The 24,287-nt window shown below is 38.5% G+C and overlaps 1 protein-coding gene and 1 pseudogene across 1 annotated transcript in view; one reads left to right on the top strand and one right to left on the bottom strand.

The window, feature by feature from the left end:
• Positions 1-24,124, bottom strand: part of LOC143389641 (A-kinase anchor protein 9-like) — a 133,562-nt gene extending 109,438 nt beyond the window's left edge. Inside the window, 2 exon segments of the mRNA XM_077108363.1 lie at positions 21,346-21,479; positions 24,055-24,124. Coding sequence (XP_076964478.1) covers positions 21,346-21,477 — 132 coding nt within the window. The 5' untranslated portion in view covers positions 21,478-21,479; positions 24,055-24,124.
• LOC143389566 (mitogen-activated protein kinase kinase kinase kinase 3 pseudogene) lies at positions 6,369-11,597 on the top strand (annotated as a pseudogene).
• Positions 24,125-24,287: the final 163 nt, after the last annotated feature.

The following is a 24,287-nucleotide window of genomic DNA, read 5'->3' as shown; positions in this document are numbered from 1 at the left end:
AAATTGCTATATCCAGAAAAAGCTTAAAAAATTGTACGTTGTAAAACTGTTATCAAATGTAACTTTGAAAATTAAGTAAGATCTGTCACAAGTATAAAAAACTAGAAAGTTTAAAAGAAATCAGAGAAGGAGAATAGCTTTCTTCACTGTGGAGCAGAATATCTGAAAATGCAAGGAACAATTTTATACCATAACTAGCTTGCCTATCAGAGCAGCACAGTAATTGAAAAATCCTATCAATCACCTAATAAGAGAGCTTACACAGAACATTGTACACAACACTGGCATTACTCTACAAACTAAAAATGCTTGTTAAACAACAACAACAAAAAAAAAAAAACTCATATAATTCCAAGTTACTGAATGTAGTAAAAATTTTAATTATTCAATAAATAATGACAATTATATAAAATGCTATAGAAGTATAATATTTTGGTTTTGCTGAATTCTAATACATTTGAAGAACTTTTTAAAAATATAGCAAAAGTGATTTATAGGACTAATTTCATTCTAAATACACAACTGTCCTTTAATTTTGTTCACTAATAATTAACTACTTTATTTATATAATCATAAATAATTTTACTTGGAAAAAATGAAGTCATTTAAAATGGAGTTGAAATAGTTTGGTTGATTCACTATAAGGATAGCCTATGTGGGACCATCTCTGTCAGGAACTTGTAAATGAGGTCAAGCCCAGCTCTGAAAATATTTAATAATGTAGTTAACATCTCCAAGTATTGGGCTTCTTGCAACATCAATACTGAGGAGATAGTTGAGGACCCAACAGCAAACCAAAGAACTACCTAGCATCAGAAAAACTAAATTGCTGCAAAATCCTTTCTACTAAGTTCCATTAGCCCTTCATTCTTACAAATCATTCCATTAACCTCAGTTTCTGGGTTCTTTTGTTACAACAAATCTAAAGCAGCAAGTTAGGGAAAAAGGCAAATGAGAAAATACAAAGTTGGACAAGCAAGTTCATAGGAAAAACCAAAAAACTGACAGCAAGGAAAATGGATAAGAATGACAAAAACAAAAAGGCGATCCATAAATGTCCAATAATATAGAATTCTGACTACATAATACAAGTGGTACTGGAGTAAGAATTACAGTTACAATTTCCATACATATACACACGCACACACACATAAAATCAGAACTTCACTACACACACACACACACACACACACACACACGTAAAACAAATTATTTAAAGCAGGAATTCTAAAGCTTTGTTCTGTGGAATCTTTCCGTCTTCAGAACGTCCAATCCACAGGATACAAAACCAACTGCCATGACAAAGACCTCCTAATGTAGGAGACCTAGTTATTTTGCATTTCATATTCTTGTTCTGTATGAGAGTCATACAACATTAACCTGTTTATCATACTGCATGTAATACCTTTTTCTTAAAAATGATACCTGGGGCTGGGATGTAGCTCAGTGGCAAAGGGTCTGCCTTGCATTTGCAAAGCCCTGGGTTCGACCCCCAGTTCCAAAAAAGACAAAAAAAAAAAAAAGAACCCCACCAAATAAAAAAAGAAAAAAGAAAAAAAAAATGATACCTGAACATTGTGCCTGATCATAAAAGAATAATGTTGTAGAGAATTTGTAAAATAAAGTATAAAAAAATTAAAATACCTATAACCCACTACCCAGAGATAACCACAACTGACATCTTGGTGCATGTTTTTTCAGATGTCTTCATATATAAATACTTACACGTACCTTTTTTTTTTTAACCTGACATTTTCTGTGGGCATTTTCCCAACTTGAAAAGTGTTTGTAGAATTATTTTAATGGCTACATAAAATAACTCATTCTCCTATTACTGCAGATTTGGGTTAATATAAAATACTTTACAAAGTACACTTCTATACTGTAGGGGTTGAGGTTGTGGCTCAATGGTGGAGCACTTGTCTAGCAACATGTGCGGCTCTGGTTTCAATCCTCAGCACCACATAAAAATAAATAAATAAAATAAAGGTACTGTGTCCATTTACAACTAAAAAAAAATTTTAAATTATACTATACTGTATACATGAGAATTTTAAAATGATCATTTATTAAAAGGTCTTGAAAAAGGAAATTTAGAGAAATCTAGAGAGAAAGAAACAGAAGACCAATTACCTAGAAAAAGATTAAAAAGTTGTATGTTGTAAAACTATTATCAAATGTTAACACTTAAGTCTTATGAATAAATGAGATACTTGGAGAACCAAGTCTCTGAATAAATTTTGGGAAATGATCATTTTAGGTGGTTTCTGATACCAGCAATAAGAGACTTCTAATTAAGAAAATTTTGGATTACTCTTATTAAATTCCAACCTAGCTGGTAACACTACACTCATTAAGAACTTATTCTGTCATTCTGCTCATTCATTCAAGAAGCAAATGTCAGGGACTGCCCTGTGCATGAGCTAAGCCTCTCCAAAAGCCTTGAGTAAAGGGGATATTGGACTGGCAACATACGCCACACCATGTGTTATACCAAGCAAGTGGCCTTTACCCCCACTCATCAAGGAAGAGCCTCCGCTCTGGGCTTGAGCAGTACCCAACAGGATTGGGCAACCCCTGCTGAAACACTATCCCCTGCCTTATTGGGGTGGAACATTCTATCAAATGTCTTTTCCCTAATAAACAGATGGGTTCCAAGTGCACTCGCTCTCTTGCCCTCTTGCCTTCCAGCGTGGAAGAGGACCCTTGAGGTGGCAGAGCAGGCCCACCCTCCACCTGAGAAACTGGTGTCCATGGGTTGCATGATTCTTAGCTGTTTCCTTACTTTAATGTTGCCGCCAGCTCTTTTGACCAGCTCATCTTGCCAGCATGCACAGCTGGAGAGAAGCAAACACTTATTGAATACCTGCTATTTGAAAAGCACTATGCTAGGTTGCATTTAATTGATATTGAGAGTTTTCCTTATAAAATATTCTAGAAAATGAGTCAGTAGCATTTTAAATATTTTAACAAAATGTTGTTGGGGGGGTAAGATCCAAAATCCAACCTCTCACTGTACTTATTACCCAGGAGCATCTGTCTCTCCTACTTTGGAAAGCAGAGACTGTTGCCATTTCTCTATTTCCACCTCTTGATCTAAGTTTGCTGATTATGTGTCTGTTCAAAGTTAACTATGTTTAGTAGAACTGCTTTATAAAGTTTGTTTGGTGTTGGGGACTAAACCTAGGAACTTGTGCTCTACCATTAAGCTATATCCTAGCCCAAGAATAACTATATTTATAATAGTTTTTCAATCCCATTCTAAAAGCACATGTTTATACAAATGAAATAACGTACATACTTTGTTTAGTTTTGTTCTTGCAGTAGTGGAGATAAAGGGCAGTAGTGCTCTACCTTTGAGCTATAATGTAAGCTCCCCCCTTTTTTTTCCCCTCAGACAGGATCTTGCCTCAGCCTCCTGAGTAGCTGGGATTACAGGTGTAAACCACTGCAACATCTAAACTATTTCTGATAATTTTGTTTTCACTCTATTTACCATGTCCCTCTCAGCCTTAATTCTTTTAATGATTGTATAATATTCCATTGCACTTACATGGCTGAGGAATCATGACCTCAGTAAAGTATTTTTTACCAGATAGCTAATGTTACAGCAAACATATGTTGCCTTAAAGGCCTCAAGGATCTCTTACTGGAAACTGGGTTCATTTCTAGGGGAAAATAAACTACAATAAAAATTAAAAAGATTTTTACCCCATATGTAGACTTTTGAAAAATAAAGAAATATATACATAAAGAAATCAAAATTCTACTTTGCCAAATCTACTTAGAGCAAGAAATTTAATTATTATGAAATGTGACTGTTCAAAATTAACTATGTTTAGTAGAACTGCTTTACATACATTTAAGAAAGATACATTTGGCAGAAGGCAGTAAACATTCTTAGGTAACAAATAAGATATCTAACCAGAACTTCCATGCTTTTGAAAAGGTACACAAAATTACTTTCAATTCCTTAGATGCAGAGTGTTTGCTTAGTCCCTTGCTTAGTCCCTTGGGTTGCACAACTGTAAGCAATTTTGGGCTTCTGAAAATGCCAATGTTCCTTCATTTATATATCCTAAAGTAAAAAACAAAATCTACCTGTTTACATACAAGCATTTAAGTCTTAACATTAAAAGGGGGGGATTATAAAAAAGTCAATTATATTTTAGAAATGCAAAGCTGGTTAACCTACACATTCCTTTAACACACTTCTGATGAACATCTACTACTGCATCTCTGCAGTAAGGCCTTTCTTTCATTGATTACTGAAATTATTGACCTGGTTTCCTTTGTTTATGTGGAAGAATGAAGAAAGAAAGGAAGAGAGGAAAAATAGTTAATTGTGTTTCAAGTATGATTGTTATCCATTAGCTCTAAAAAGAATATCACCTATAAAAAGTAACTCATTGTAGGGAGGAAGGGGGCCTTTCAGGCAAGCCTAAAGAGCTGCTCAAATATGTAATTTTAAAAAAAAATGCTATTCAATTTATAGGTTGTCTACATTAAATTTTTCATGATGCCCCAAGAAGGATATCTATGCATAATACAATTTTCAAATGTTTGCGTTACAATTTCCATACATATACACACGCACACACACATAAAATCAGAACTTCACTACACACACACACGTAAAACAAATTATTTAAAGCAGGAATTTTAAAGCTTTGTTCTGTGGAATCTTTCCGTCTTCAGAATGTCCAATCCACAGGATACAAAACCAACTGCCATGACAAAGACCTCCAAACAGGAACGTACAAAGACACACTTTTAAAAACGTCCCTAAAGCCAAGTTCACAGCTGGCACTTGTGGCACACTCAGGCCACTGCTGAGGCAGCTGTCACAGGCCAATCTCACACACGTCCTCGAGTGCCAGGGTGCCACCTAAAGAAGACAAGCTGATGATCAGCGCACAAATTCCCCACTGAATAAAAGGAAAGCTCTAAATCCCTGCCCTGGAAAACACAATGCCTGCACCACCCATAAAACTCCCTTTAAAAGTGAAGGGCTGAAGGTTTAAAGGCTATTAATTACCACCTAATTATCAATACGGTTTAAAGAAAAGAGAGAGAGAGAGGTGTTTTATTGGGGCAGTTGTGAGAAAAGAGCCACACCATTCAGTCACCATCGAAGTCTCATCAGCTAGGTAGCAGCACCGGGCTTTACACGTCCTAGGAAAAGGGACAGGAGGGAGGGGAGGAAACCCAGACCCTGCAGTACCTCCCTCTGAGGGCAGCGCACCTGGCTGCCGCAAACTCTTTCCCCAGGCCTCCTCCCACCCTTTCCCAGCCACCGCCTCCCACCTCTGGCCTGGCGTTCCCGGCTCTCCTACCTTCGCTTTACCAGCTTCTATCTTTCTCCTTCTTTCTTCGTCCTCCATGGCTTCTGCGGGGTAGGCAGGGAAAGAACATGGAGGGGGACAGGGGTAGAAAGGAAAAATTGGTTCAGACCGAGGTGGGATGGCTAGCTCCGCGACCCAGGCCGCGGGGCCCAGCCGGGAGCTGCCTCCCCACCCAAACAAAACCAGTCAGATGCTGCAATCACTGGCAAATCGTCCTCGTCCACACGAGTACAGCACCTAAACACCTAAACACAGAATGAGGCGGGAGTCAAGACACGTCACAGCGCACAGGCGCCTCGAACTCCGCGTTGCCTGGCAGGTGCGCCCGCGGCCCCGCCCCGCCGGCACCGCTGTGGGGGTGGGGATGGCCCTAGCCTGGCGCCAAGTGCAGCCCGCCCAGCGCCGCCCCTCGGAGCCGCGGGCCCCACCGCGCCGCCCCCAGCCGCCAGCCGAGGAAGGGGCCGAGACCCGCGCACGCACTCCCGGGTGCGCCCGCGGAGCTTGGGAAGCCGGCTGCGCGCCTCCCCCGCCCCCGGCCACGGGAGGGCGCGGGAGGGCCCTGCGCGAGCCAGCCGGGGAGTGCGCAGGGCGCGAGCTCCGGGCTCGCGGGCGAAGCAGGGCCCGGCGCGGAGCTGCGGAGTGGGCCGCATGCCCGCTGCACGCCCGCTCCCGAGCTGGTCGCGCCGCCGGGCCACCGCGGGCCCTCCTTCCCGCGCTCGGAGCACAGGCCGACAGCCTGCGCCCCTAGTCTGATTATATATGACAATAATATGATATAATAATATATAATAATACTATACAATAATATTATATAATAATATTATTATATTAATATAATATTATATAATATATAATAATATTATAGCTGACAATAATATGTCAGGGGCAGCCGCAGCGTGGAGCCGGGCGATTGTGACCGCCAGGGGAGCAGGGGGCCAGCTGCGGCGACCACTCTCCGTGTGGCCCCCTGAGCGCCCCCCCTCCCTTGCCCGGGAGGGAGGCGGGGGGCACCTGGGGCCTGCCATGAACCCGGGCTTCCATCTGTCCCGCCGGAAGCCACAGGAAGACTTCGAGCTGATTCAGCGCATTGGCAGCGGCACCTATGGCAACTTCTACAAGGCGCGGAATGTTAACACCGGTGAATTAGCAGTAATTAAAGTAATAAAATTGGAACCAGGAGAAGATTTTGCAGTTGTGCAGCAAGAAATTATTATGATGAAAGACTGTAAACACCCAAATATTGTTGCTTATTTTGGAAGCTATCTCAGGCGAGATAAACTATGGATTTGCATGGAATTTTGTGGAGGTGGTTCTTTACAGGATATTTATCATGTAACTGGCCCTCTCACAGAACTGCAGATTGCATATGTAATCAGAGAAACACTACAGAGATTATATTATCTTCACAGTAAAGGAAAAATGCACAGAGATATTAAGGGAGCTAACATTCTATTAACGGATAATGGTCATGTGAAACTGGCTGATTTTGGAGTATCTGCACGGATAACAGCTACAATGCCAAACGGAAGTCTTTCATTGGTACACCATATTGGATGGCTCCAGAAGTTGCAGCTGTGGAGAGGAAAGGGGGATATAATCAGCTCTGTGACCTCTGGGCCGTAGGGATCACTGCCATAGAACTCGCTGAGCTTCAGCCTCCTATGTTCGACCTGCACCCAATGAGAGCATTATTTCTAATGACAAAAAGCAATTTTCAGCCCCCTAAATTAAAGGATAAATTGAAGTGGTCAAATAGTTTCCATCATTTTGTGAAAATGGCACTTACCAAAAAATCCAAAAAAAAGACCAACTGCTGAAAAGTTACTGCAGCACCCTTTTGTCACACAGCCTTTGATACAATCTTTAGCAATAGAGCTATTGGATAAAGTAAATAATCCAGATCAGTCCACTTACCATGATTTTGATGATGATGATCCTGAGCCTCTTGTTGCTGTACCACATAGAAATCAACTAGTAGAAATGTAAGAGAAGAAAAAACACGTTCAGAGATACACTTTGGCCAAGTGAAATTTGATCCACCCTTAAGGAAGGAGACAGAACCACATCATGAACTTGATCTACAATTAGAATATGGACACAGACACCAAGGTAGTTACTTTTTAGGTGGAAACAAGAGTCTTCTGAAGTCTGTTGAAGAAGAATTGCATCAGCGAGGACATGTGGCACACTTAGAAGATGATGAGGGGGATGATGATGAATCCAAACATTCAACCATGAAAGCAAAAGTTCCACCACCTCTGCCACCAAAGCCTAAGTCCATCTTCATACCACAGGAAACCCATTCTATTGAGGAAGATAATCAAGGAACAATCAAGAGATGTCCCATGTCAGGGAGCCCAGCAAAACCATCCCATGTTCCACCAAGACCACCACCTCCCCGATTACCGCCACAAAAGCCTGTTGCTTTAGGAAATGGAGTGGGCTCCTTCCAGTTAAATGGTGAACGAGATGGATCTTTATATCAGCAACAGAATGAACATCGAGGCACAAACCTTTCCAGGAAAGAGAAGAAAGATGTGCCAAAGCCTATTAGCAATGGTCTTCCGCCAACACCTAAAGTACATATGGGTGCATGTTTTTCAAAGGTTTTTAATGGGTGTCCCTTGAAAATTCACTGTGCAACATCCTGGATAAACCCAGATACACGAGATCAATATTTGATATTTGGTGCCAAAGAAGGGACTTACACCCTTAATCTTAATGAGCTTCATGAGACATCAATGGAGCAGCTATTCCCTCGAAGGTGTACATGGTTGTATGTGATGAACAATTGCTTGCTATCAATATCTGGTAAAGCTTCTCAGCTTTATTCCCATAATTTACCAGGGCTTTTTGATTATGCAAGACAAATGCAAAAGTTACCTGTTGCTATTCCAGCACACAAACTCCCTCATAGAATACTGCCAAGGAAATTTGCTGTATCAGCAAAAATCCCTGAAACCAAGTGGTGTCAGAAGTGTTGTGTTGTGAGAAATCCTTACACCGGCCATAAATACCTATGCGGGGCACTTCAGACTAGCATTGTTCTATTAGAATGGGTTGAACCAATGCAGAAATTTATGTTAATTAAGCATATCGATTTCCCTATCCCATGCCCACTCAGGATGTTTGAGATGCTGGTAGTCCCTGAGCAGGAGTACCCGTTAGTCTGTGTTGGTGTCAGTAGAGGGCGAGACTTCAACCAGGTGGTTCGATTTGAGACTGTCATTCCAAATTCTACCTCTTCATGGTTTACAGAATCAGATACCCCACAGACAAATGTTACTCATATAACCCAACTGGAGAAAGATACCATTCTTGTAAAAAAGAAACATCTAATAAAAGTGAATCAGGCAGAAACTCATATCAGAAAACTTCCTGTCATCCTATGTTCTTTATAATATTTGGATATTTCTAGTAGCTATTTTAATAATGGAAAAAAAAGTTATCAAAATACACACAAAAGCTTATCAATCCAACCAAGGAAGGGCCCAAGAGCTTAAAAAACTACTTGGGAATAATACAAACTATGCAACATAATCACCCATAAATCATTAGAATACTCCCTTTGTGTCAAGTAAGCTTTTTAAGGTCCCAGAGGGCACATGAATCTTATCTGTCATTCCTTAAATCTTTGGTTTGTAAAAAGCATGGGTGAAATAACAGAAATACTTTAAAATGGAAAAATAACTCTTCTCCATGGACCATTTTTTTTTCACATGCACCTTGAAAAGGAAGATATAGCTGGAATTAAAAATCATCATTTTTAGTAACATAACTTTTTTGTATAATAATATCTGATTGAGGATTACAATACAAAGAAACTCAATATATGTTTAGCCTCACTAAGGAAACTTAATAATAATTAAGACAATGATGTTATTCCAATCTCAAAAGCAAATCAAAGACTTTGCCAGGGCAGGTAGACATCCATCTCTCCTTTCATTCCCATAGTGAGCAAGACACAACCTAGCACTTAAGTTGTAACCACCTCTCCCACGCCCCACCTCACCACCATCTCCAGCACCACCAATCTGACAATAGGCCCTTCTGTTTATAAATTATAAATAACAAATCACCATTCTCATTCCTCCATTCTATGAACTAATTATTTCACTTCAACATTAAACTCTTGGTTTAAATATTAGGTACAAAAATCCATTTGTATCACACAACTCCAAAAGTTCAAATGTGTCATCAAGAAAAGTTTAGACTTTCAGCCCTTTTCCATTTCTCTTTCTCTCTCTCTCTTTTTTATACAAAACAAAACAAAAACACAGTTTCTCAAAGGGTTAAAATCTTAGTTTTCAAATTTGTATTTTTGTGGAATATACTGATGTTTAACATCTGCAAATTTAACTAATGTATAATGACTATTACTCTTTAAAATAGTTTGTTTCTGTACTATCACTTATTATGTGGAGTCCCAAGAACAGTTTATATAAACATAGTTATATTCAGAATGTGCCTCCACACCTGGCATTTATTATGCACACTTTGTGTATAAATCGGTTACATAAAGCATGTTCAAATACTGTGCAACAGGTCCTGCTATTGTGTAAACACATGCTTCCAACAAAATGACAGGAAGCTTTATTATATCAACAATATAAGGGAAAATCACATTATTTCTTGTAGATTTAACCATAATTCTTTGGAAAGTCAGAAGGTATCAGATCTAATCAAAAGGAGGAAATTTTACTAAAACCCCCTTGCTGGCTTTGCATCCTACCGAACATGTAATAAATTTGTGTCACAGCCCAGGTGTGTTCACGTTCCCAATGATTTATTGCACGTTGCTGGCTGGCTTTAGTGCTGAGTTGATGACAGGAAGAGTACTTTGGCAGAGGTCTGACAAGTCCTTATCCTTAAGTTCCCTTTTGCTTTGTGCCTTCTGTTCCCAAAGCTATCACAGTAAAACAGATGACAGTCTAAGACCTCTCCGTTTTTGCCATGAGAGTGTGAAATAAAATTTAAAACACACCTCAGAACTATTACATGGGGCCACGTTTATTTTCAATCGGCGGGGGAGGGGGAGAGAAGACACTTCAAAAGAGATGGATTTCACGTCCTCTGTGCAGCCAGATCTAGTAACAGTGTATTAAGTTTTGTCTAAATGAGAAAAAGACTCTGTCTACTCAAGTGTTTTATCACAAAGTAATGTTATTAAACATATCAAGTATTCCCACGTTCTCCTTTAGATTCTTTTATTTTTAACCTCCTTTGTTAGGCACCAACCACGGGGAGGAAGGTTTCAGGAACAATACCAAGGCAGCACAGGATGCCAAGCAATCAATTTTGTTTCCCGAGCTGTTTATCCATCATAAACTCAAGCTTCCTGGTTAAGCCACACGTTTGCTATAAGTAGGGCTTCACCTCTTCCCCGGGTAAGAAGCATGGACCAGATACAATTGTGTCTTTGAGCGCGCAGCATGGTGCTTTGTGCTGCTGGGGATAACGGATTCTAGGTCTCACATGCATCCATCACCTAAGGCACAGGGAAACTCAACAAGTGTTTCAGCGGCTACAAGGGAAACAATGTGTTGAGACCTGGCTGCTCTGAGCTACAAGGATCCAAAGAGTGAAGGAAATGTTTCTAGGATCAGTCCAGGCAGGGGAAGAGGAAGAAGCCCTTGTACTCTTACCTCCACATTGAAATACTGCTCCGTTCCGCAGAATGTAGCACATAAAATCCAAATCAAGGTTTGCAAGAAAAACACCCCCGAAAGATGCACGAAATCCGACCGTCTTCCAGTGCTGATTGTGAGTAAGATCATAGTGAACTGTGCTTCAATGGATGGACGAGCTCCCCTTCTTTTTCTCCCTCTTTCCCTCTCCCTCCCTCCCTCGTTTCCTTTCAAAAAAAAGTCCTCCGGGTGGGTTAGGAGCCTGCAGGTTCACCCACAGCCGGGCAAGGGGAGGAGAAAGGGGGTCCAGGCGCTCAGCAGCCGGAAGAAGGAGCGGCAGAGGCAGGGTCAGCAGCAGCTCGCGTTCACCATCCTCGGGGGTCCGTCACCCGGATCCTGGCGCCCAAGTTCACCGGCGGTTCCGACTCAAAGCTCCCAGTCGCAGCCACAGCAGCAGCCGCCGCCTCCGCCTCCAGTCCATGCGTCCTCCACCTCCTCCTCCTTCTCCACCGCCGCCGCCGCCGCCCCCAGCTCCTGCGGGAAGGGCCTCCGCCGCTCCTCGCTATCTAGCCTCTGGTTCTCCTTCCCTCCTCTCCTCGCTCCCCTCCAGAATGTTCATCCGTAATCTACATAACTCCTCCTTCCCGGGGTCTGCCCGGCTCTCAGGGCCCCAGGCGCGTGCGCTTACACACACACACACACACACACACACACACACACACACACACACGAACACAAGGCATACACAGCCCGAATCACACGTACTAGCGCTTCTTAAAGGAGACGGCTCATAAAGGCTTCCCGGCTACTGGATGGCGCCTTGGGGGTATCCATCCTGTGAGAAGGGCCCGGGTTTGAGGAGAGCTATCAGTTTTACCCACCCCTCGTCCCCCGGCAGACACTTAGGAACCTGGGCGGCTCCATCCTTTGATCTAGTATCACCATCGCGCATCTAGAAGCAAGTGCGCCCCTCTCCAGCCCGGGTTTGGGTGGGGCTCAGGCTGTGTGCCCTGGTGGAGCCTGAGAAGAGGCTCAGGCCTGGTCCAGAAGAAGGATCTGCATCCTCAGTGGAGCGGCTCTGGAAGATTAGGGACGCTCGGAATCAGAGAGGGAGAGAGAGAGAGAGAGAGAGAGAGAGATCGCCCCTGTTACTGTGCACTCCTTGGGGACTTGGGTCAGTTGCCAGGCTGACCAAGTTTGGGGGCTTGAGATGGCAAGTCCTGAACGTCCAAAACTTTACTGGGGTCCTCCGATCCAGTGTCCTGTTGTCTCCCTGAATTCTGTCTACCATCGTGGCATTCGGCCTCCCAAGCTAGGGGAGTAGGCACTGGGTTTTGGTGGGGTACTCATCAGATAACAAAAGCGGGAATGAGAATTCACTTTTCCAGGGGAACGGTGGACAGACACACACTGGCACTGGTGGTCCTGAGTGTTAACAAAACATCCGACCAAAGGGGTGGGGGCGTTGGAAAGAAACCGGCTGTGGGAGGTGGAGGAAGAGCTGGGTAAAGAAAAAGAGGGAGCAGCCTGAGGAAAGGCGAGTAAAGCAGCTGGCAAGGGCGGGAAGAAGAGGATAAACACCAACATCTATTTGTGTGTTCCAGGTAGATTTTATGACAGATAAACATTGCCCCAGCCATACTGATTGTACAGTGATCCACATCAGTAAATAAAGTTACAGCTATAAGCTGTGTGCATAACAAAGAAACAAGAAATGAATTCAATACAGATTGATCAATTGATATCTGAATTTCCTCCATTGCTTTTATTTGTGTGAGATATATACATGTGTATAGATAATTGGTCCAGAGATAAACTTTGACAATTGTAAATCTATGGTATTGCTTCAACCTCTCTATATTTATAAATCCAAGTATAAATTTCATGGAGTTTTTATTCAAGCTGTTAGAACTATTATCCATGCACATAGATTCCAGCATAATGAATTTATATTGCATTTCTGTCTGCTCCTTTCTATATCCAGAGAAGGCAAAAAGCATGACTGGAATTTCTAAAGTGAAATTTGACATACCAATTCAGCAAAAGAAAAATGACAGATACAAAATAAATCAATGTTAAAAAATCCACTTAAAAAAGCCTTAATGTTGGGTCTCCTAAAAATAAGAGCTAGGCTGCTGTGTTGCTATGTATACAAATATAGCATATAATGTATAAAACAAGGGTCACAAATTGAGCTACATTTGCTATCAAGGGCCATGAAAGAACAATAAACATGTAAATAGGATGTAAGATCTATATAAATATTGCTATGATGACAGAGAGAGTATATGTTTCAACCAAGAGTTCCCATCTAACTAATGGAAAGCAAAAGAACAGCAAATAAACATGATGGGCAAGCACAAGCAGGAAAGAATACTTGAGTGCTGCCTTCTGCTTCTGGAACCCAGATCATGAACGCCAGTTTCAATTTTAAAGGTGCTCGGTTAGAAATGGATGTCTTAGAAATGGCATCTAAATATATTATGTATATCATACTAATTAGAGTTTTACATCTTTGAGAAGTCTAGGGTAGTTGTATCTCTCCAGTTGCTTAGTGCAGAGTACATACACTATTTGTTCATAAACTGCTCATTTAATAAATACAATGTGTAAATATAATTATTTCATGAGGTCCACAGTTTATTTTTAGCTCTCCAGTTTTGGAGGAAATTGAATTACATACCTTCCTGTTTTATACAATTAGATTTTCACAGCATAAAAAAAAGTATAGACCCTAGACCAATGTTTGCTGTTGAGTTCTTCAAAGGGTGAGGTACTTTACCAAATAAATCCTCAGAGGAGGAAAGAAGACCATATCTTCATTGTTTCTTAGGAAATAAGTAATGGGGTCACTAATAAAGCAGGGAGCTCCAAGATCCATCCCTCAGCTGCATCAATCATGAAACTGGCAAACATCTTCAGAATCAATATTTCAGAATTCCTGAATCTCATTTTTTAAAAAAAAAATCACAGCAAATTCTATGTTAATGAAGAAAGAAGATGTTAAAATTTGGCATATAAGGAAATCTCTGCCAAGTTACTGTCTTATTACTTCCCTAATGGAATGGACATTTTAATGGCCACATGTGACAACAAAAATAGTTTAGAAAAGTCACTCAACAGAGTGGTTAATAATATATCACAAATGTTCATTGTTCCATTCTGACAAACTTTAAGCTCTCGGAGATTAGAACCCTCTGCTTCATTTTTTTTTTTAAATCAAGCTCTCAGGAAGAGTGAGCATCTCCTTTCCAAAGGTGCCATATTGAAATAATCAGAATACTCAGTTCAATCAAAACAGAACATATGGATGAACCGAGCCATGCAAACAGAGAAGACTGATAAATAAATAAATACTGCCTCATACTGAGGGTGCACTTAAGGAATTTTAAACCTAGACTTTCCTTTTTTTTTTAATATTTATGTTTGTTTAGTTGTAGTGGGACACATTGTATTTGTATTATTTATTTATTTTTATGTGGTGCTGAGGATCAAACCAGGGCCTCACATGCGCTAGACAAGCGCTCTACCATTGAGCCACAACCCCAGCTCCTCAAACACTGAACTTTCTAGAAGATTTTCAAGCAACTATTTAATATATACTCAAAAAGCTAAAGGTAAATTTAAAAAATGATTTCCAAACAAATAGACAATAAAGAAATAGAAATTTCAAAAAAGAACCAAATAAAAATTCTACAGCAGAAAAATATAATAACTGAAATAAAAAGGTCTCTAGAGGAACTCAATAACAGATCTGAGTAGGCAGAAGAAAGAATCAACCAAGTGAAGAAGATGTCTGAATTAAAATCATCCAGACTGAGAAGAAGAAAGAAATAAAGAATGAAGCAAACTAATAGAGCCTCCCTAGCCTAAGTAACCATCAAGCCTAAATAACCATGTCAAGCATACCAACCAGTATATTATGGGAGTTCCAGAATGAGAATAAAGAGGCATATTTAAGAATTAAATATTTCAAGCATGCCAAAGTAGAAGAAATATGTGCATCTACTCATCCACAAAGCTCAAAATACTCCAAATAAGATAAACTCAAGAGAGAAATACATGGATACATACTGTGATCAAACCGTAAAAGCCAAAGATAAAAAGATTTGAATGTCCCATACAAGACATCCTCCATATGATTAACAACTTACTTCTCAGGAGGAAACACGGATGACATTCAGTCAGATGACATATTTAAAGTGTTGGAAGGGAAAAAAATAATAGAATGAGCTATATTTTCTACTTTCTCTACTTGTGTTCCCCTCACTGATCTATTGACATGTATCACCTTTAGTAATCAATGACCTCTTAATGTATGGATCTATCGGTGCTCACTCACTGAACATAGATGCTTTTTTCTTTAGTACTTGACAATACCCAACACTTCTAATTCCAGCTACCTTCTCTGCTCTTCATGTGCTTGTACCTCTCCTTGTTTTTCCCCTAGCTTCCTACTCCTTTACTCTTCCTGTTATTTTTCCTCTTCTTCCTGAATTCTTACTGTAGATTTTTCTAAAAGTTCTGTCTTTAGAACTTCCTTTCTTCCCTCTCTCACTCATGCTTTCATTAACTTTTTTCCCCCAAAATTCTCTCTATTGGCAGTTTGCTCTTTGGATGCCAGTGACTCTTTCTATGTGCTTTTACCATATTACCTTCTCTTGTCTGAATCTATCTTCTGACAGTTACACCTCCATAACCACTTCACTGACCTTTAGACTCAGATGCCCTCCTGCACTTCAGCTCACTTTCCACCTACAAAACGGAAGAAAGCAGTTTTCTTTTCAAATTTCTACCTCATCCTTTGGAAAAAAAAAAACAACAACACAAAAAAAAACCCCAAAACATTTCTGACAACAGTGCCTCCATTCTTCCAAAATGGAAAAGACTAAAACTTTAGCAATTTCTATTTGTTTTATTTCATATCTTTTCTCAATATATCAGTTTGTTTGCCCCCGCCCAACATCCTCATTGCTCTTATATTTATTTTCTTTCATATATTATCCTTGACTTTACATTTAAACTGTCACACTAGCATATGTGCTTAATGGCTCTTGCTTATAGGGAAAACAAATGAAATTGTGGGGGTTTTTTGAGTAAATAATATTTTAAAATTGTAATAGCTTTACAGAAAAGTTATAGGCATGGAGAAGAGGGTTCTAACCTCAAAGACCATAGTACATTTGTCAGAATGGAGCAACGGACATTTGTAATCTATTAAACAGAATGCAGAACTTTCTATAAAGTCAGCACCTCATTCCAGAATCCAACATAAAATACCACATTGCAGTTTGTCATCCTGTGCACTTTAGTCTCCTGGGGTGTGTGAGGATTTCTGTTGTTTTTTTTTTCCCTTGGTGACCATAACATGGACTATGTGAGAATTAATTTGAATAAATATCTTTCAGTTTAGAATTGTCTGATGTTATCTTTATGATTAGACTGGGGCTGTTGGTTTATTTTTGGAAGAATACCACAATAAAATATGTCACTTATCCTTCTCAGCACATCATATCTGGAGGCACAGAATATCAATCTGATGTCAATATGACTCATATCACTGGAGTTTTCTTATTGTTAAATTTTAGCATTGTTTATTGCATCTGTAATTTATACATATTTAATCTCACAGTGAGTTTTGTCTTTTCTTAGCATCTTCCACAGAGCAAATATTGGAATTTAGATAGTCTGACTTCTAATTTATTTCTGTTTTGTATGATGCCCCTTTCATGTTGTATCTAAAAAAAGAAATCGGTGTGAAAATCCTAGGTTGTGCACAGTTTCCCCTTTGACTTTTCAAGAAATCTTATGATTTTTATCATTTACATTTAGGTCTTTTATTTTGAGTCATTTTTTTTAAGTTTTGAAATGTTTCAAGGTTCATATTTTCCCCTGTGGAAATTCAATTGTTTGAACAAATTTTGTAGAGAAAGACTATCCTTTCTCTATTGAATATTTCTTGTACCTTTGTAAAAAATCAGTTGACAATATCTGTCCATCCTTTTTTTTAAACCTGTCTTATAATACATTTCTCCTGGGTAGCATACGATAAGGTGTTATTTTATCCAGTCTGACAACTCTTACATTTTACTGTATGTTTAGACATTCACTTTTAAAATAAAGACAGTTGAAATAAAATGGAATGTTTACTTCATTTTTGTTGAATTTTCAGAATTTTCCTCAGTTTGTGTCCTCTCTATGTTTAATTTAGGATATCTTATTATTGAATTCCTCTTCTACTATTGACTTTGTCTTTTAAAAGCATTTTAGTCACTCTCCTTTGGAAGATATTGGGATGAATTGCTTGCATTACTGAACTTATAAATATTATGATAGGTATTAACATAGTTGTTAAGAGGAGTTATGAAAATTTAAGTATTTCTAAGAATTTCATAATAAACTATGTTTTAGATTGCTTAAGATTTCTAAAATTCTTTGTATTAACCACAAGGACTTGAAAAACTGTGAAATGAAATGTTAGAAGAATTAATCAAAAGAGCAAGAACAAAGCTCCTTTGCAGTTCAGAGAGGCATGAAGAGCAAAGAAAAATCTTGGAAATGGCAAGTGAAAATGCTACAGAACAAATGAAATAGAAATTCTGGTTGCAAATCAGCAACGAAGTACAGTCAACAAAGAAAAGCCCAAATTACACAAACCCACAGTAGGTAATGCCGGGTATGAATTAAGTACCTTAAACAATGAAGCTGGACAGTATAAATGTAAACATACGAATATATAAATGAGTTAAAGTATCCATAATAAGACTGTAGGATAGTTACAATTCAATGTTCTGTTCTCTGAAGTATAAAGTGAGTGAATGTGCAATTGCTGACAAATATTACTGAACTCTGTCTAAACAGATTAGAGAATTTAGTGGAGAAAATAGTGAATATTCTAGATGAAGAGGTTTGCACAGAACACAGGATGGAGAAGTTACTGATATCTCTCTCATGTTACATAGAGGGGGGAAATCTTACTTTGTTCTGTCCCTTTTATTTTAACAATAAAAATTTTGGAAATTATGCTGGTTTATTTATTTTCAAAGGGTTAGGCAGAAAATAATATACACAGAGTAACATGTAAAATTATGCTGATTTTTGTTAAGGCAATCTTCAAAAATGCACATCGAACTCATGTATTTATTCTAAAATTCTGTGTAAAACAATGTATATTATTTTAAAATTTTGTCTTTGGAAACTGCGTCTCAGACACCAATATTAAATTTACTTTTGGAATATTTTATCCTTTGCCCTTTCTGCCAACTTCACTATATACATGCTCACACCACCATAGATAACCAATGCTTCAGGATTCATATGCCCAAACATTTATGAGTTCTAGCAAGATTTAAGAAGTTTTTCTTAGATCACTATACAGAGCTAAATAAAGGTTGACAAGAGTATTTGTCTTATAGAAGAGCAAATAACAGAAATTAATAACAGAAATTAATAACAGAAATTAAGCTCTACAGACTTTATGTCAAAAAGCTGGTTGAGAAAAGACAGAACTGGAACCCTCGCTCCAAACTTACAGCTTAGTAACTAGAAGTTTCACCACAAAAATATATTTTTAAAAAGAACAGGAATAGAAGAAATCTGCTTGCTTTCTTTTTTCATCCATGTATATACAAGTATTTTGCGGGTCAGGAACTCACATGCTACTACTGCAAGTAAAAGGCCCACTGCCTGTCCATTTAAAAAAAAAAAAAAACTAAGTAGATTCGACATTTTTAAGTGACTGGAAAAAATTCAGAAGAAAACTCTTCCATGACATTTAAACATTGTAAGAACAGAGTCTCACTGCAGCATCCACAAATAAGGTTTTACTGAAGCATAGTCAGGCTCATTCATTTATATACTGTGATGGCTCCTTTTGTAAAAGCAAAGGTGACTAGTGATGATGTAGACTGAATGTCCTATTTACTTTCTGCCCTTAACAAAGAAGGACTACAGACCTCTGCTCTTTTCTGACTCAGTGAAAACTACATAATAAATATATGAAGAGTTTCATCAGAAAAGAGAGAAAATAAGGCAATGGAAAAATTAAAGTTTGTATCCAAACTTTATCCTTCAATTCATAGCTAATAGGGAAAGTTTGGCAGACTGACAGGGAGTGAGGCAATGACGAGAAGTGAGGCAGATTTCACATTACTGTAACAATGCTGATGGAACAAAAAAAAACTGCAGCATTTAGACTTGAAAATCCTATTGGCATTTGCTTTCTCCAGCTACACCAAGTGGAAGCAGACACAAAGCATAAGGGAAAGAAAGATCTCTTAGCAAGAAAAAAATAAGAGGATTCCAAGGCTCCTTAACATGTGTCCAACAATGACAGAGCCCAGGGTAAAGAGTTAGGGAGGAATGTGCCTTGTTATGTAAGTTCTAGGTTAGAAATTAAACCCCAAATTCTCCTTCCAGCTGGGTCTGACTTTGAACTAGTCAGATGACTCTCCTAGGGTCTACTCTTTTATCTGTAATGTAGCATGCTGACCTACCAGAGGAATTCTCTCTCATCTTCTAAACTAGAGGAAAAACCAAAAGAGGAAAGGGACTGGGAGAGAAAGGACTTTAAAAGAAGAAGAATATCTTAAGAACTTTTTAAAAGTTCCTTTGTTTTAAAAGTTATCAGTTTTAAATAATAAAGCTTCTTCTTTAAAATAGACAATACACACTTAGGAAAGAGCTGTCCCTCATCTGAGAGCAGTGGCTTTATAGCCAAGCATCAGATGGCGCTAGATGACACTAACCACTACATCAGGATGGAGAACTAAGAAACAGAGGCATTTGAATTTGAGGATGTGGGTTTGTTCCTTCCCATTCTGAGGGGTTTCAGTAACAAAAGACATATGTACCCATGCTGGGTGTGTTCTTTTTTTCCCCAGGAGCAAAAGCAACATTTATCTGAAAAATGCCTGCTATACAAGTAGCCACCCAGGCATTAGTCATGAATATTATCTGGAAAAATTAGGGGCCAGTTAGAACAGTCAGCACCCTCCTACCACTGTACTCCAATAAAATTAGGCTTATTTATCAGGTTATACAAATGAAAGTTTTTATAGTAAAGTTCTGTTTACTTACTGGGGTAACTTTAAAGAAACAAAACTCAAGTTAGCTCCCTGAAGAGCAAAAACAGCGCACTGTTAAATCTAGCAGAGGAATACTAACTTTCCAAGGGGCAGTATAATTTAGCCCATTAGCTTGGTTTACAACTTTCTATAGGTTTTTCTTTGACCAGCATGGAATCTTAAAAGTAAAGAGTACTATTTTCCCCTAACAAATTTAAGATCTCATTTTAAAAGTTAGTAGCCTTAAACCAGAGAAAAATTATCTCAAGATTTTGAAGGAAAAATGTTTTTAAAAATCTAATGAATATTAAGTATAGAATTACTATATGACCTAGCAATTCCACTATTAGGTACATGAAAACATATGTCCACATAAATTTGTACTAAAAATATTCACAGTGACATTTCTAATAGCCAGAAAGTGGAAACAATTCAAATACACAATAAGATGTGGTAATTCATACAACAGACTGACAATTAAAAAGAACTGAAATAATGATTGATGCTGCAACATGGATGAACCTTGAGAATACCACACTGAATGAACAAAGTAAGTCACAAAAGACCACATATTGGGTAATTCTTTTATATGAAGTTCCAGAATGGGTATATCTGTAGAAACAGAAAGTGGATAAGTGACTGCCAGAAGATGATGGGAGGGAAGAGCAGCAAGGGTGGACTGCTAACGGGCATGGACTTTCTTTATGGAGTGAGGATAATATTGTCAAGTTAGAACATTAGTGGTGGCAGCTGCATAAGTCTATATTAAAAGCTACTTAACTGTGCAGTTTATTTGAATATGCCCTTTATTTGACTGGGTGGGTTTTTATGGTATCTCAATAAAAGTGTTATGGAAAAAAAAAACTACACTTTTTTCTTTGCTAAAAATGATAACACTTCATATTTTAGACAGCTATAAAACAAAAACCTCACTTTTGCTGCTACTAAAAGAGGAGTCAGGTTTAAGACAGGTTTACAGATTCCCCTTTTGTGGTAATTCTTATTGTCTGACCACTTTAAGCGTTATGACAAAAGTTAGTCTTGTGTTCATGGAGGAAATGTATTTCACTGTACTCTCCAAGATATTCATGTAGGCAGGCCCATCTGAACCTTTGTTGTGTGGTACACAGTTTTTATGAAAGCTTAGCTGCAACAACAACCAAATTTCTATATCAGAATTAGAGAAAAAGGGGGCAGGGATACTGTTGTGCCCCTATGCCCCAAACAAAAACCACAGCCATAAATCAGACACAGAAGACCAAACTAATAAACATACACTGTGCTTATACACTTACTGATGCCACTTACCACCTGGGTCTTTGGGCCTTGTTTCATCCTAGGTGTGGTAGCTCCATTCCCTACAGCCACCTCTTCAGACACTGAACTAGCTCTGGTCTTACTTAGAAAATCCACTTCATCTTCAGCTTTCCTGTCTGGCATTTCTGAAGAGAAAAGGAGGGTTACAAAGTGAGTGCATTTGAAAAAAATCATTCTTGGGACTTACTATTTACACAACAAGCTCCAGGTTTCATGTTTTGTTTGTTTTGCCTTAAATGGAAAAGTATTCTTTTGCTGTCAGGAGCTGGTGTCACTCTGACCCCATGCTGAGTGAGCTACTCTTATCACATGGTTGTGTGGTTTTCTCTAGCCTTTGTATGGGTTTGGAGCTAAGGCAAGAGCTGGTTCAGTGTCTACTGAATGTCCATTTCACCCCTGACTTTTCATGACAAATCTGTGAGTATGGTGCTGACTTCCATGTGGAAAAGTCAATTCATAAACCGTAAGGGAACAGATTAACAGCTATAAATAGTCCATTCTGACCATACCAAAAATATATTTTTTTAAAATAGTAAGAGGGATTTGTACTGAGAATGAGACAAACCCTCTGGAACAAGTCTGACTTATTCTAAACCTGTACTACACACACTCCCGATCCACCCTATCACTGTAATAACTAAAACTGAACTAATCCAGAAAATTACTTTTAATTTTAACTCTTTATTTTCTCCAAAATCAAAATATTTAAAAAAAAAAGACCAGCAATTCATTTTATTAAGAAAAAACCTTTATACATGTTTTCTCTAGTATTATGTAGTTGTCTTCTTGCTGGTCACACCAACAGACTGAACAGTAATGCTTTTGTTACTTGGCCAAACAAATACAGGAAGGAAGTGATAAAAATGATGCTGGAGGTAAATCTGGGCTTCTGACACTTGTATAAAGGGAAAAATGACTGAACAAATTTGTCTCAGTATTCTAAATGCAAACAGAACTGTCATCTCATTTTCACGTGAAAAATGTGCTGTGGTCTTCATTGATCTCATGATACCAGTACTCTGACAAATAAAAATGCTCCCTACAAATACCAAAAAACACAAAGCTTGTTTCTTTTGCCAAAGAATAAATTATACTAATTAGGATTTTATTCTAGAAGTACATGCAACATGTCCAAAGTTCTCTTTTGATTTGGGAAGGTTAGATTCCTATAAATGAACATTTATAAATCTCCTTTTTTCTGTCCTTGCCTTTATAATTATATAATCTTACTACCAACTTAAAAATGGATTAAGAAGTTTCTTTGCCCAGAGTATCAAAATCTAAGTTTTATAAACTATAAAGTTAAAAAAAATCTCACTGAGCAATGCCCTTAGAAATACCCCTTTATCAAAATATTTCTAAGTGAGAGTAATTGGAGGAATAGGTGTTGATTTTTTTTTATTCATCTGGGGATGGTATTCTTGGCACAACCTTACTTTCCTATACCCCAAAACAGAAAATATGTATCTTGGCACATAGCAACCAGTTCCAATGGTAAACAGTGATTACAGAGATGTGGGGTATTGGTAACTCTGTGGGACTGGCATGGTTCAGTCATGCATCACCAACTTCCTAAGCACTGCAATCAATGCTTTGGATGGGTGAGAGATCACATCCCCTTTATTCTATCTGGCTCTTTCCAAATCGGCAGCTAAACCAATGTTTCCTCTCTGGTAAAACTACATAGTTAAATTTACAAGTGAAATGAAAATTTCCTAGGAAATACCCTTTGGCTCTGAGATCAGACTCAGGTGCTTTTTCTAAGGGTATTGTGACCAGGGACTTTTCCCAGCCCTGGTTTCTGAAGAAGTCACTGATTTCTTTATCACTGGATACTTTTCCCTGTAGTTTGAGATCATGAGAACAGTAAACCTATGAAGACACCTTTTGGAAACAGGACAAATAATTCACATACATAAAATACACCAACCCCAAGACCACATACACTGTTGAAATTTCCTATTTTCTTTCCTTTTTAATTTCCTTTTATTTATTTATTAAATTTTGATTTGTGCTTTCTTCCTTCTTAAAGAGTTTACAATCTTAAAACACTTCCTAGTGTATTCACTACACTTATGTACTATTAAAGTTTGAAATTCTCCATTTTCACCTTTTCTCGTAGAGCACTACAGACACAAACCCTACATAGTACAAAGTTGTTCAGGTTAAATTCTGACCATGGAGTCAGAAGAAGAAATAATTCCACCCATGTGGCCAAGGACACAGCACCCAAATTAAATGAACATAGCCAGGCATCAAATTACAGCCACTCCCATTCTTCTGAAATGCCAACCTGCCAGGAGCCCCAAAATAGACTTGTTGTTGTGCCTTATTTAAAACAGTAGAGACCTTCTCATTTAAATTCTGAGACAGCAATCAACAAATTTCTATCACTAATAATTTAAAGCATTAATAAATCTAAAAACCTTTAGTCACCAAAAATTCTACTTCCGATTACTTAAATCCCCCAGCTGGGACAGGGTGGAGGGTGCAAAATGGCTAAAAGTTCTTTACCAGGGAAATTAACAATTGTGTTTAAATTGCACTTCTTCTTAATCAACTGTTTTTGCTCCGTTTCTCACCACACCACACCCCATACTCCTAACACGAACTATACTATAAAAGCTTGTCAAAATTGAAAAAGGGGAAAAAACAGAACAAAAACAATCAAATAATAAAGATAAACAAGCTATCTCTTACCTACAAAAGCATAGGGGCAGGCATGGAGATAGGTCTTCTGTCTATCGATGGTAGCAGATGGTAGTATAAGAATGTGCATCCAACTGACCTTTAAAGACTTCAGAAGTCAAGACCAAGACAGACTCCAGTTTCAGCTTCAGTCTCAACCCCCAATAAGAAGTTTTATTCAGATAGTTTATTTCCACTGAGCAACAGTGATTTCTCTTTGCTGTCTCTGGACGTGGTTACCCATA

Source organism: Callospermophilus lateralis, unplaced genomic scaffold (assembly GCF_048772815.1).
Source record: "Callospermophilus lateralis isolate mCalLat2 unplaced genomic scaffold, mCalLat2.hap1 Scaffold_63, whole genome shotgun sequence".
Lineage (NCBI taxonomy): Eukaryota > Metazoa > Chordata > Mammalia > Rodentia > Sciuridae > Callospermophilus > Callospermophilus lateralis.
The sequence above is the reverse complement of the archived record's forward strand: the minus strand, read 5'-3'. Positions and strand labels throughout refer to the sequence as shown.